General features: G+C 34.7%; 1 protein-coding gene and 1 long non-coding RNA gene across 3 annotated transcripts in view; one reads left to right on the top strand and one right to left on the bottom strand.

Moving 5' to 3' along the window:
* LOC139781731 (uncharacterized) overlaps nucleotides 1–13,904 on the top strand; it is a 53,840-nt gene that overhangs the window by 23,028 nt on the left and 16,908 nt on the right. The window lies entirely within an intron of this gene.
* Nucleotides 1,079–3,022, bottom strand: LOC139781740 (leukotriene A-4 hydrolase-like). The gene is made up of 5 exons (XM_071720619.1): nucleotides 2,888–3,022; nucleotides 2,739–2,807; nucleotides 1,979–2,258; nucleotides 1,536–1,834; nucleotides 1,079–1,394 (listed from the first exon to the last, which is right to left on the bottom strand). The coding sequence occupies exons 3-5, from the start codon at nucleotides 2,226–2,228 to the stop codon at nucleotides 1,191–1,193; spliced, it is 753 nt and encodes a 250-aa protein (XP_071576720.1). The 5' UTR covers nucleotides 2,229–2,258; nucleotides 2,739–2,807; nucleotides 2,888–3,022; the 3' UTR covers nucleotides 1,079–1,190.

The following is a 13,904-nucleotide window of genomic DNA, read 5'->3' as shown; positions in this document are numbered from 1 at the left end:
CAAATCAAATTTTGTTGTCACTTAAATTTCTCTCAGTGTTGTACATATTAATTACATGGTATTTTGTATATAAAAGATATACTTCTTATTTTTATTTTACACATCTCTTGATTATCTAACAGTAATTGTCGTCATGCATTATTGTGAACCGAGCTGCCTTCAATCGTTAGATTTGCAACTTACAAATAAAATAAACAACTTCTTAAATTCCAACAAAATCGTCCTACAACAAATGCGTGATATAGAATTTGTTTCCACCGCATACTTGTTCTATAAACGATTTAAGATTTTTTTAACGTTTTTTTGAAAATAGAATAATTATTTCATATTACAGTTGCTTTCAAAAGTTTTCTTTATAACAAATCAATTATTTTACATTACAGTTACTAATGACTTACAACAGAAAATTAGCCTAATTGTTAACGAAATAATTATGAATTTAGATGTAGAATTTCGTTCAATTTTTCCTGATGGGTTTCATCCAACATTTTTTCTTTATTTGTAATATACGTTTTAATCGCTGCTTGACGCATTTCTGTCCATTCGTACAAATATTGAAATATAGGACATGCATAATTTGGTGAACCGTACTGAATGGCAAAGTCCAAAGCTGAGTCAATTTTATATGCCCATCGCATTTTAATGTACAATAGTAGCAAAAGAAACCTGCGAAATACGTGCGCTTTACATTAAGTAATTGTGAGTCAATTTGAATGAGGGTATGCATATTTACCGCATTTTATCACTTCCGATTTTGCGAAAGTAAAAATGTAAAATTAAATTCAATTTTAACTTGGTCAAACTCTCATAAGAAGAATGTAAGTAATGTAACAATTTTATTTTCTGATCGTTACTGAAGTTCCTTTTATTTCATGAAAATTCATAGAAAATATGGTTACGTCACTTAATTTAATCCATTTTTCCGCTTCCATTAAAATCTCTGTTTCCCATAAAGACATTCTTGGCTCGAAAAGTGAAGATGTGATATTAAAGAACCACGAGTACCATTTCATACAGTCTAATATCTGAGAACAACATTGAAATCATTATTTTTAATGCTAAAAATATATAAATACTGATGAGAGAAACTGTAATAATAGTGCACATGTAGATATGAAAGGAATATTACCTCTTTTTTGTCAGGAAGATATTGATACAAGTGGTCCTTCCAGTCCTTAGTATTTATACTTTTAATCAATTTTTGCAATTTTTTTTGAAAAGTAAGATTTAAGAAACGGTTCTAATACTGAGGGTCCTAACGTATTCTCTAGATAACCTAAGAGCATACATACTGTTTCGTAAGGCACATATAGAGTAGCTTCATGTAACGACAAACTCGTCAAATTGGGTATTAAGCATTTTAGCAGGTCATCATTTTCGAATTTTTTTTCGACCTATAATATAATTTCAGAACGTAATCTAGTAAGAATGCAAGATTATGTGTGTGCTTATTGCATATATAATGTAAAATATTGTCAATTGGTAACATTGTTTATTACTCCATTTCTTTGATCTAATCAATGTTAATGCCGTACCATATTGTTCACGTCATTTAATCCTTTCCTTTCGAGAGAAGGCTTCATGTCTTCATCAATCAATATTTTGTTTTCAATTTTCCTGCTAATAAAAATATTGAAACTCTTATTTAACCACAAATGCTCGTAATTCGAACACGTTACTAAATTTCCTGCCCAGCTCTGTGAGATGTTGCGAGCGAGTGAAGTGAAAGAAGTAGAATCTCCGCCAAGTAGAGCCGGCGAAATAAATGCTACGCATGGACATTCTATTTCGAAATAAGCGATACTTGGTGGAAGCACGCATACATCGTATCTACCTAAGATATTATTTTAAATATAATAACAAAAAAATAATATGAATAAACAAAAAAGAGAAAATTAATTATTCACAAAGGTAAAAGTTATATTATAGGTATATATAAATTCAAATAAACTAATATGAAATTTAGTTGTTATTTTACCCCAAGCATAAGGTCCACACAAACTTTCGGCAATCTGCAGCATGCTCTCAATTATGTGTGAACGAAACGTCTTGAAACATTTTTTAATGTATTTGTTTTCGGCGAATACATTGGTCCTATAAATAAGTTTCTTTTTCTCTAGTGAGCCCACAGCAATAATCACCGCATAAGATGATACCGGTGTCATTTGACGGAATTCATATATGTCTAGCTGCGGACCCTCGAATGTATTTTCCAAAAGTGCGGACATTAGAACTCTAAAATTTTTTGGCACAGAAATCTAAAAAATAAAATATAAAATAAAAATTAAATAGTTATTTGACTTTAGTTTAATTAAATCAGTTTATAAGAAAATATAGGCATTTATGTTCAAAAACATTTAATTTCTTTTTCACAAACACATTGCACACTATAAATCCAATTAAGTGTGTTATTTCTACATGCATAAACGTCTAAAAATGACATATTTGACTGAAGCTCGTTTTACATGTTTTGTTGCGTGTTAAATTAACACGTTTAATCGTATTAAATTAAAGGTTAATACGTTCAACCGTGTTAAATGACGTGATTTAAAACGGCAAGAAATGTATAAGAAGAGCTTCAGTTAAAATAACACACTTGGATTTGCAGTGCATTTTTTCACAAATTTTTACTACTTTTATCAATATAATATCAATAATGATCAATCTTTATGTCATTGTTCTATGTAAATAAATGAGTGCGGAATGCATACAAAAACTACTTGTTTTTAGATTTTTACCTTAGCAGAATATGTAGATTTGACAGACGGTGTATCCTGGCAGGGAAACCATGCTCTATCGTATATTAGCTGAAAGAATTTCATATAATATACAGATTTTCATATAATATATGTTTATATATAAAAATATCTTTATTTAACTAGGTTACCTTGTTGTTAGACAATAAAAAGGGATACAAGCCATCAGCAGTTTGCGCAGGTGTTAGCCAATATAATGCAGAAGAGTTTGGACTTGTTTCGTATTCAATTTGAATTTTACATCTAAAAGCATAATTGTGTGTATTCAATTTTTACATTAATAATTTTTAGTAATAGTATTTCTCTAAAAATATCTTATATTTATTCAAAGTTAGAGTTATAAGTGGTATCAACAGTTTGCAATTGTGGTAAATGGACTTCCATCAGCGTGTTTCTTTCCAACATAATATTTTAAACGTGTTCCATTAATTTTTGTGACACGTGAAATAGTAAGTCCGAAAATATCTAAAGCCTAGTTATTTGATATTACATATTAATAACCAGTCAACATTTTTGACCGATATAAAAAAGAAACGTCTATATACTCACTATAGTCTTTATTGGAGGTTTTCTCTCTATAGTCAAAATCGCTTTTCCTTTAAGAACATTTCGATTAAAGTCCACATTCAATTCTAAATGAGTATCAACTACACGTGCATATTCTAGTAATAGGAACGATACAGAATTTAAAAAATAAGTAATGATATATAAACGTAATAAGTAAAAGTACATGACAGAAAATTATGTTTTGTAATAATAAGCATTATAGTAATTGCGTGTGATATGATTTGTAAAATTAAAAAATTTTTCCACTTTTAGGCTGAATACAGTATATTATATATATTTAAGAAGATATTCACAGAATGTTGTCAGTTAATAAAAACTGTGATAGAATCTACTTTTGAAAACTATAAATTACTATAGAGCTAATGATATATGTAGAAATTTCGTCTTTCGAACATCTTTATGAATTCCGCAAACAATCCTTATTTTATTGTCTTTAAGAAAAAAATAAGTACATAAATTTAAAATTTTTTATATTATGCTTCTGTAGGTAATTAAATAATTGAAATACCTGGATTTGAAAAAGAGTGTGGATCTGTAGTAGGTCTTAAAATATCCATTTTAGGAGAGTCACGTTGTAATCTCTTCAAATGACTTGCGATAATAGATCTTTATGTCTGTACTGGCCGCACAGAGGCACAGTATTGCTTTTAACTTCCACTTTCTTTTGTTTGGCAATATAGGTATTCTGTTTATTAGAATGTCGGTTAGTCAAAGTGACTGTAATTCCTCGCGCATAAACATATCCGAATTAGATAAATTTAGTAAACCAAACTGTCATACGCTGCGGGGCTGGTTTAATTTAATTAAATTTTCTAGCTCACATTTCATTGTTTTTTCTATTTTTATGCTCAAATACACTTTTGCTTTATTCTAAATATGTAGAAAGTAAAAGAATAAACGATTAAAAATGTACTTCTCGTACAACTTATTGTTAGTGCAATGGTACAATTAACTTCCCCATTAGGTTTCCAATCCTTTGGGTATTGGACCACGTCTACCGCGTCCAAGTCGTATTTGTGGGAGGGTTATAGTCGGCGAAAAGCCATCTAATATTATGGTGCTCTAAAATACAAACACTGGACTTCACAGAATATGCGCGCACACATAATGGACACGAGATATTTAACGTAATAAAGTAAATGTCAAATATTTTATTTGCGCGATGCATCACAAGTTAATTAGTAATAAACGGTTGATATATTACAGTTCTCCGTTGCTCACATCATCCCTCGATTCTGCAATTTGTATGAACAAATAATCTGAATTTCTGAAATTGAATTATACACTGGGCAACAAAATTATCGCAACAAAAGTTTACGTCAAAAATTTGCCCAACTTCAAACAAGCATAACGCATAACTTCGCGAAAAATTGTCATATCTGAAAGATTTTTTTTTCATTTTAAAGGGTGAAGTCTGTACTTTAAGGAACCAGTGTTAGATTTTAAATTTAGCCTTCCCCCCTCCCGCGCGTTCTTCCAAAAGTAAGGACGTGTTACGTCTCCAAAAAATTGCATACTTTGACACATTCTACGGAGTAGAATGAATTTTTTTCGTAACTATCATGGCAACCATCGTAAAATATGGACTTTTCCCTGCAAATTAAAAAAAAAATTAAGTCCGTACGATTTTTTTTCGCCGAGTTATGGCTTATCAAAGTTACCTATGCATTTTTGTGCATTCAATTACCGCCAACATTAGTATTAGGTACCCGATGAACACTACGGGGAGGTTATTGGTCGGATTTTGCCTATTGTGTATGTGTGTGTGTGTGTGTGTGTGTGTGTGTGTGTGTGTGTGTGTTAGCAGAGATTTGCGGAAACTAATTTTTATTCAAACGAGGCATTATTGTTACGATTTTGTCTTTTGTTTTCCGAATGAGCAATACAATACAGTGACTGCAATACTGTGAAGTTACTTACAGAAGTAATGTACTGTGAAGTTACTTACTTCAGTATTACAAAACTTCACAGTATTGCAGTTACTGTATTAGTGTATTGTATTGCTCATTCAGAAAACAAAAGACAAAATCGTAACAATGCCTCGTTTGAATAAAAATTAGTTTGCGCAAATCTCTGCTAACACACACACACACACACACACACACACACACACACACACACACACACACACACACACAGATACACGATAGGAAAAATCAGACCAATAACCTCCCCGTAGTGTTCATCGGGTAATACTAATGTTGGCGGTAATTGAATGCACAAAAATGCATAGGTAACTTTGATAAGCCATAACTCGGCGAAAAAAAATTGTACGGACTTAATTTTTTTTTAATTTGCAGGAAAAAGTCCATATTTTACGATGGTTGCCATGATAGTTACGAAAAAAATTCATTCTACGGAGTAGAATGTGTCAAAGTATGCAATTTTTTGGAGACGTAACACGTCCTTACTTTTGGAAGAACGGCGACGGCGGGAGGGGGGAGGCTAAATTTAAAATCTAACACTGGTTCCTTAAAGTACAGACTTCACCCTTTAAAATGAAAAAAAAATCTTTCAGATATATGACAATTTTTCGCGGAGTTATGCTTATTTGAAGTTGGGCAAATTTTTGACGTAAATTTTTGTTGCGATAATTTTGTTGCCCAGTGTATGTTGATATGATAGATGTCGAAAAATTTAAATCACGTTACAAAATTTATTGTCACATAAAAAGCCACAATAAAGTATTAAATGCCTGCAAATTCCACAAAAAGGTTTATATTTTACATAAAAAAGTTCCGCTTAAGGCTCTTGTTCGCTCACTACAACCATTTTGGATTAATGACGTCAAAAGTGAGAAAAATATCATGAAAATTCTTGTAACGTACATTAAAATAAAAATATTTTACAATAAGATAGCGTTTGTATATAATAGATAGAATAGGCAAGTATTTATCGTGCCAAATCGTACGACAGGCAATCGAGTGTTGGAAATACTGAATAAATTTTTGAATTAATTAAGATATGATAGGGCTTGGCTGCTCATTCTCTATACATATTGTTCGGGTTTGCGACGGGAATGAAATATCTCGCGTCGCGAGCACGTTGAAGTTGTCCGCGTAAACACATTTATTTACACTCTTAAGCATGTACCGCGTAGTATCTCCAAATTCGAGGTACTAATTTCTAAATGGAAATGACATTTCGAGTTACATGCTGCTAGGAGATACTTTTCCCGGTACAGTAGTACTAGGTACGGAATACGCGAGGTACTGATAAAGGAGGTGGTACCGATTGGAGGTACCGCACTTATAAATTCACGGTACAATTTTTTAGGAGGTACAGTTTTAGGAGGTACAGTTTTTTAGGGGGCTTCCCGTATGTACCCCGTACATACGTAACTCGTACGTACATATGTACCTCGTACATACGTACCTCATACAAATGTACCTCCTACATACGTACCTCGTATACGTAGCCAACCATGATCGCGACATCTGTTGAACAAAAGACATTCGCGAATATATAGTAGTGGCATCGACGCGGACGTGTCTGGACGTGTCATATCGTTGCTCGAGCAAAGGATTCTTAGACCGTTTTATACGACTGTTATATTATTTACTCAACTAACATGAATATGAATATATTCACAAGCAGTGACATTCGCGGAATATTTCGCGGTGCGTACCGGGAGTTACAGTGCGAAAATTTTTGAATATTTTGGCATTTTATAATCAATTATATTATGTTTTAAAAACATAAATGGTGTGTTAAACTTTCTGTGATTTTTCAAGAAATATCAAAGCAAGGTAAAAGAAATAATCATTACTTTAATTTCGAAGTAAATGTTTGGGGAAAGATAAGATCGGATTGGAAGGAAAAAAGATATCTCCAATCATCTAGTACATTTGTACATTTTGCTTTGATATTTCTTGAAAAATCACAGAAAGTTTAACACACCATTTATGTTTTTAAAACATAATATAATTGATTATAAAATGCCAAAATATTCAAAAATTTTCGTACTGTGACTCCCGGCACGCACCGCGAAATATTCCGCGAATGTCACTGCTTGTGAATATATTCATATTCATGTTAGTTGCGTAAATAATATAACAGTTGTATAAAACGGTCTAAGAATCCTTTGCTCGAGCAACGATATGACACGTCCGCGTCGATACCGCATAACGTACTTCTTAACTTCGAGGTACCATCTTCCCTTCTATTTTTGAGGGTACTTATGTCCCTCGTAATTACGTAGGGACTTTTTTTCAACATGTACCTCCAATTTTTGACGACACATGCTTACCGCATAATGTACTTCCTGACTTCGAGGTACCATCTTCCCTTCTATTTTTGATGGTACTTATGTCCCTCGTAATTACGTAGGGACTTTTTTCAACATGTACCTCCAATTTTGGCGACACATGCTTAAGAGTGTATATCTTACGAAAAATATAATAGAAAGAAATGCAATTTGAAATTATGATTTAAGAATTTATTAGCGCGTTATACCATGTGGCATGACACTCGGCTGATAGAGGGGGTAGGATAGGCTCATGGACGTAGGATTATTGAAAGGAGCATAAAATACTTCATTGGAAAGAAACTTGAGGGATCCTCGAGAAAATTTATTGGGATCATTTTGATTGATCAGATTTTACGTACGCGATATATCATCTATTTTAACATCTTTTTTTGACATAATTTTAATCAAGGCATTGTTGCGATTTAAGGTTACGTATTCCGTAATTAAAAATAGTGGAAAAGTGAATATATACCTATAAAGTAAGCTATACTCTGTATAATGAACCGTCACCGGCATCTTGATTAATCAAGATTCTCTTTTCCTCTCAAGTATCAACCCCGCGGAAATATACTCGGTCCAGATATTCCTATGTCTAGGGCCCGTATTCATAGTCGGATCTTATTTCAAGACTGTCTTAAGTAATGTCTTAAGATGCTAATACGGCTCTGTGATTGGTCCATAATATCTTAAGATCATACTTAAGACGGTCTTAAATATAAGATCCGACTATGAATACCGGCCTAGGATAGGCTTTAGCAGTTTTTGTTTCAACTGTCGCGTCACATTGTCACTGTCATTCGCAACGCGTCACTGCAGCTCGAGAGGTCTTGGCGTAATCGCTGTATTTTTCGACGAACCTCGGCGCGCGAATGGGAGTGCCGAATCGAACAGCAAGCAATCGAGCATCGACTACACATCGAATAGATTTTTTAGATTAAATTAAGTTACGAGATGATGTTAGATAGAGGCTACCGGGGCTAGTTGGTACACTTTTAAAAAAAATTTTTTTACACGTAACTAATAAATGGAATACAAGCCGTAAAAGAATTTTTCAATAGCCGCATGCTTATACAACACAAAAATTATTTTTTTAACTAAATAGTATAATTAATTTTGTTACACCAATAACAATTATAAGGCGACAACATTTGTAACAACCAGCCCCATATACGGGGTAAGTTGTTACAGTACTGGATTAAGTTGTGAAAGATCCAGTTTTCAAAGTATAATATATTTAATAAAGAGAAATTACAACATGTAACAACATGTGCTATATTACACTTATATTATTGAGTGCAAAATTATAGATATAATTTAACTGATGTTCTGAATTGACTGGTTCTGATACATAATAAGAGATGTTAACGGTGAAATCAGGGGCGTAACCACACTCTTCTCACAAGGAGGGCTGATTCTTAAGAGAGGGGGGCTGGCTTCAACGGCCAAGCAAGCAAAAAAAAATGCGCTAGCGTTTTTGGTATAACCAAATTAAAGCATACAATTTTTTTCGTATTATTATATATTATTATTGCACATATTATTATTATTTGTACCGTAATTTAAAATATGCATATATATATGTGTATATATATATATATATATATATAATTTTAACATAAAAAGCTCAGCTAGTCAACAATGTATGTGCAACTTATATACGTGTGCAGCTGTATTCACGGGATATTTCTTGTCAAAGACAACCTTCTCGTTGTACACGTTTTTGTCGGGTTTACTTTAATGTGCATACTTGCAAACTCGTCCACAACAGCGTCTAAATCAACGAGCTTTCTATCGATACTTAAAAACATTAGATGACCCAACCTTTCTTCGGACATTGTGGAACGGGTGTACGTTTTAACCATTTTCAGGACTGAGAAGGATCTTTCACAAGAGGCATTGGTTATGGGAATAGTTGCTGCTAGTGTAAATAGTCTGCAAAGGCAAATAAATCCATCTTCAAGTTTCTTCAGTTCTTTTAAGATATCGGTGAGGGTATTCATTTGAGACTTTTCTTTCAAATAACCTTCTGTAACAACAATTTCTGCTGTGAGAGTTGAGCAATCAATACCAAATTTCTCCCTCAAAACAAACAGTCTTTCTGCATTCAAAAAACTGGGAGATTTGGGGTTGCAAGCAGCAATCGCAGCAAACAGTTCACTGTTTACTAAAAGCCTAGATGACAACTCTGTGATAAATCTGTCATAAACAACGTTAAAAACATTAATGCGAAAGTATTTCTGAAAGTCGGAAGCATCGTCGCCATCGTCGTTCTGATCGGACAAAGCACGTCTACCTATAGTACTGCATACGTAAGAGTCTTTTAGTAGCACACTGTCAGTTCTCTTTCTTTTTTGTTGGCGTGGTGCGTCTTCTTCAATATTGTGCTCCGTAGCGATTGTCAATGCTCTCTGATATACAGCTGTGAAATACGAATTATCAGTGCGACGCTCATCCAATTTCTTGATCAAGGATTCGGTTAAGTCGATTGCCTCGCATAAATCAATTCTTTTGCTCTGCAACAGTTTAGACAAGACAGATGTCATTAAAAAGAGTTCGTCAAAAATTACCAGCACAGGTTAGAAGAAAATTTCTGCCATAATTTCAGCAACCCGGAAGCAACAGTTCTTTCTTCAATAGTATTACTTTGCCGTGAAGAATGCTGCAAACGTGTAGAACACACCCTAACCATTGTAGAAGTATAGATATTGCCGTGTGGTTGTATTCCCACTTGTGAACACAAACTCTTGGAAGTTCTAAAACCTTCATGTCAGGGTTTTCCTTTTGAATATCCACATACAGATCATGTCTAATCTTAGACGATCGAATGTGTTTGACAGTACTTGAAACTAAGTCTAAGAAATCAGAAGCAACTGGCATATCTTTAATTGTGTGAGACAGCACCAGTTGTAACCGGTGGGCGTAGCAGTGGACATATGGACAGGAATTTCCACATTTTTCTCTCATAAAGTTCTGTACACCCCCAGATTCTCCGCTCATAACATTTGTGGGGTCGTAGCACTGTGCTACACATTTGGTTTTATCCAAGCCATGTCGTTGAAGCATTGACAGAATGCCAGTAGTGATGGATCTAGCATCATATTTGTGTATATCGATAATATCAAGATAGCGTTCTTGAATCACACCTGCAGTGTCGACAAACCTCAAACAAAGAGTCATTTGTTCTTTTAATCTTATATCTGTCGTTCCATCTGATATAATAGAGAAGTTGCCAGATCTTTTAACTTCCTTGACTAAAGTCTCTCTTGCTACCTTTGCTGCTGCTTCCAGTAATGCGTTTTGGTATGGAGGAGAAGTATACTGTGCTGAGTTTGATGTTTTTTCTCTCAGTCTTGCAAATTCTGACGACAATGTTGCAATCAAATCAAGTAATTCCAAAAAGTTACCTCGGTTCGGCGAGTCATCACTTTCATCATGGCCTCGCAGTCCTACATTTTGCCTTGCACAGAACAGTGGTATTTTTGCAAGATATTTTACGTATTCTCGATGTTCAGCAGTTACCGTCACTTTATGGGAAACAACTTGTTCTACAACAGACTTTCTTTTTTCAGCAATCATAAAACTAACCCAGCTTTCAATTGACTTCTGATGGTTGAAGCTGTCTTGATGAGCATCACATTTTTCAATCATTTTTTTCCAGTTCCTAAATCCATTTTTCGTTAGCGATATGTTCTCCGTTTTCGTGTTGCCAGATGGAAAATGTATGCATGGGTAACAGTAGGCTGCATCATTTTCCTTAGAATATTTGATCCAGTCGTATTTACTGTACCATGACTGTTGAAATGATCTCGATGAGGACTTGGGATATTCTGTTAATCGAGGCTGAGAAAGAGGATTGCCAGGGCATCTAATATAAAACAGGACAAATAGGTGATGGCTAGTTTAATATAGGAAATAGGGAAATACATTTTCAATGGGCAATACACATGACTGACATTGATGTACTGAAAATTTAAAATTACTGACTTTATACGATTTATGATTTACGAAGTCAGTAATCCTTTAGATTTACTAACTTGCATTTTCGCATTAAAACTGACAATCCTAACAAAAAGTGAGTTTGCGCGAAATCTCGACAGCTTACTGTAGGTACGTACATTAGTGCTATGAGCCTCATAATAAAAAACTTATATAGAGTGCTCAAATCCAAAAAACAAATACACCAGAATTTGTTGCTTTTTTGTTGCTCCAAGATAGCGTGAAAACATTTTTGAAATATAACGTTTTTTTAGAAAATACGTATATCCGAATACTTAACAGACAGCACTATATTGGCTACATCTTAAACAACGTTATATTTCCAAAATGTTTTTACGCTATCTTAAAGCAACAAAATAGCAACAAATTCTGGTATAAACGTTTATTCGATTTGAGCACTCTATACGAGGGTAGTCTGAAAAGTTTTGAGCCTAACATCGACTTAAAAGGAGACTATGTTGAAAAATTTGACCGAATTTGACCGAAAAAATAATGTTTGAGACTCAAAACTTTTCAGACTACCCACGTATATATTTTTTCGCATGGGGAGGGGGCCAGCTTGACACAGATTCTAGCCCCACCACATACTAAAAAACACATATAGAGTGCTCAAATCCAAAAAAACAATACACCAAAATTTGTTGCTTTTTTGTTGTTTTAAGATAGCGTAAACAAATTTTCGAAATATATGGTTCTGTAAACAATGCCACTAATCAATACTGCATCTTCTACCGTTATCTACGACTTCGATGGCTAAAAACTAAGTAAAAGAACTTGTTGCTTAGCTCTTTTTGGTCTTAAAATATTCTATGGACCGTGTCCTATCAGAATATGCAACTTACGATTTTGTTGCTCGCCCCTAACTGCAAATAAACAAATTATTTATCTCCGCGTCGACCGTTATATGCGACTTCGATGGCTAAAAACTAAGTAAAGGAATTTGTTGCTCGGGTCTTTTTGTTATTTAAATATTCTTTGGAACGTGCCCTACCAGAATATGCAACATATGATTTTGTTGCTCGCCCCCAACTGCAAATAAACAAATTATTTATCTCCGCGTCGACCGTTATCTACGACTTCGATGGCTAAAAACTAAGTAAAAGAATTGGTTGCTCGGCTCACCTCGTCACAACCAGTCCCGACCTGCCATATTTAGATATTTTGATTATTGTTTAAACAAAAAAAATGTTTTAAGACATTAACATAACTGGAAGTTATTACGTTTAAAGTATAAAGATTTTAAAGACACAGTTAGAATTATGATATGATGACTGAGATATGATGATGAATGAGATTTATAAACATATCATTTAATACATCACTGATTAATTTTATTTTTGGTTATACAAAACTAAAAATATTTTCTGTTTGTGAAAATACGCTGTTCAGCCTAAAATAACGAATTGAAATATTATTGCAATGTTTTTGCGGAAATACTATATTTTTTATGCAATATTTTGTCACTTTTCCAATAATTGCCGTGTACCAACTTGCCCCATGTACCAACTAGCCCCGGTCTCGTCTAGTATATATTCGTTGCTCCTTTCGAACGGGATGCAGTTGCTGCCGTTTATTCCTGCACTATATCTTACGATAGTCTTAATCGGAGTTTGAATAAATTATGACTCGGAAAATAATAGCACGCTATCGTCGCGATACTCGGTCGCGGTGGTGGGGGTTGCGATGGCCAGCGAACTTTGTTTTGATTGACGTGGTGCCTCATCAGTCTCCACGCGTCGCGGCACCTCGAAGGATTTCGAAGGAGTAGCTCCGTGTTTTTCGCCGAGCTGTACGCGCGGATCGAGTGTTGAAAGTGCCAAATCGTGCAAGAAGCGACCGAGCGTTGAACGAACTTTCGGATGAATCGAGAACAAAACGGTTTTCGACGTTGTATGTACAACAGCTCCGTGATTGGGGAGAGTATCGCGCGTCACGAGGGTAGTGAAGTTGCCGTGACGTGAACGGAGTCACGCTCATTCACGCGTATCGAACTTTATTTACCTGAATTTAGGAACTACGATGTATTTATCGGGAGGTATGTGAAACGCGGACGCTATATATTTCTTGTTTAGACGCCTCTCTCGCGATACTTGACGTCGCATTTGTGCATAGACTCGCAATTTTTGTCGCGAATTCCGCGTGCGTGGACGGCGGGAGTGTCGAATTTCTCGATCGAAACAAGTATCCGCGTGAGTGAGTGATAGCGTGGTACTCGGTGGCATGGATGAAACGGCACTGGGAGCAGTCGGCGAGGGGGCAACGGCGGCGAATCAATCGGTGAATAGATCTCTTTGTTATTTGAGCCCGGTAATTTAATGTAATTGCGTAAAGTAACG

The sequence above is a fragment of the Temnothorax nylanderi genome, unplaced genomic scaffold (assembly GCF_030848795.1).
Source record: "Temnothorax nylanderi isolate EJ_2023f unplaced genomic scaffold, tnyl_v1.0 TNYL_tig0358_pilon, whole genome shotgun sequence".
In the NCBI taxonomy this organism is placed as follows: Eukaryota; Metazoa; Arthropoda; class Insecta; order Hymenoptera; family Formicidae; genus Temnothorax; species Temnothorax nylanderi.
This window is presented reverse-complemented; position numbering and strand designations above follow the sequence as displayed.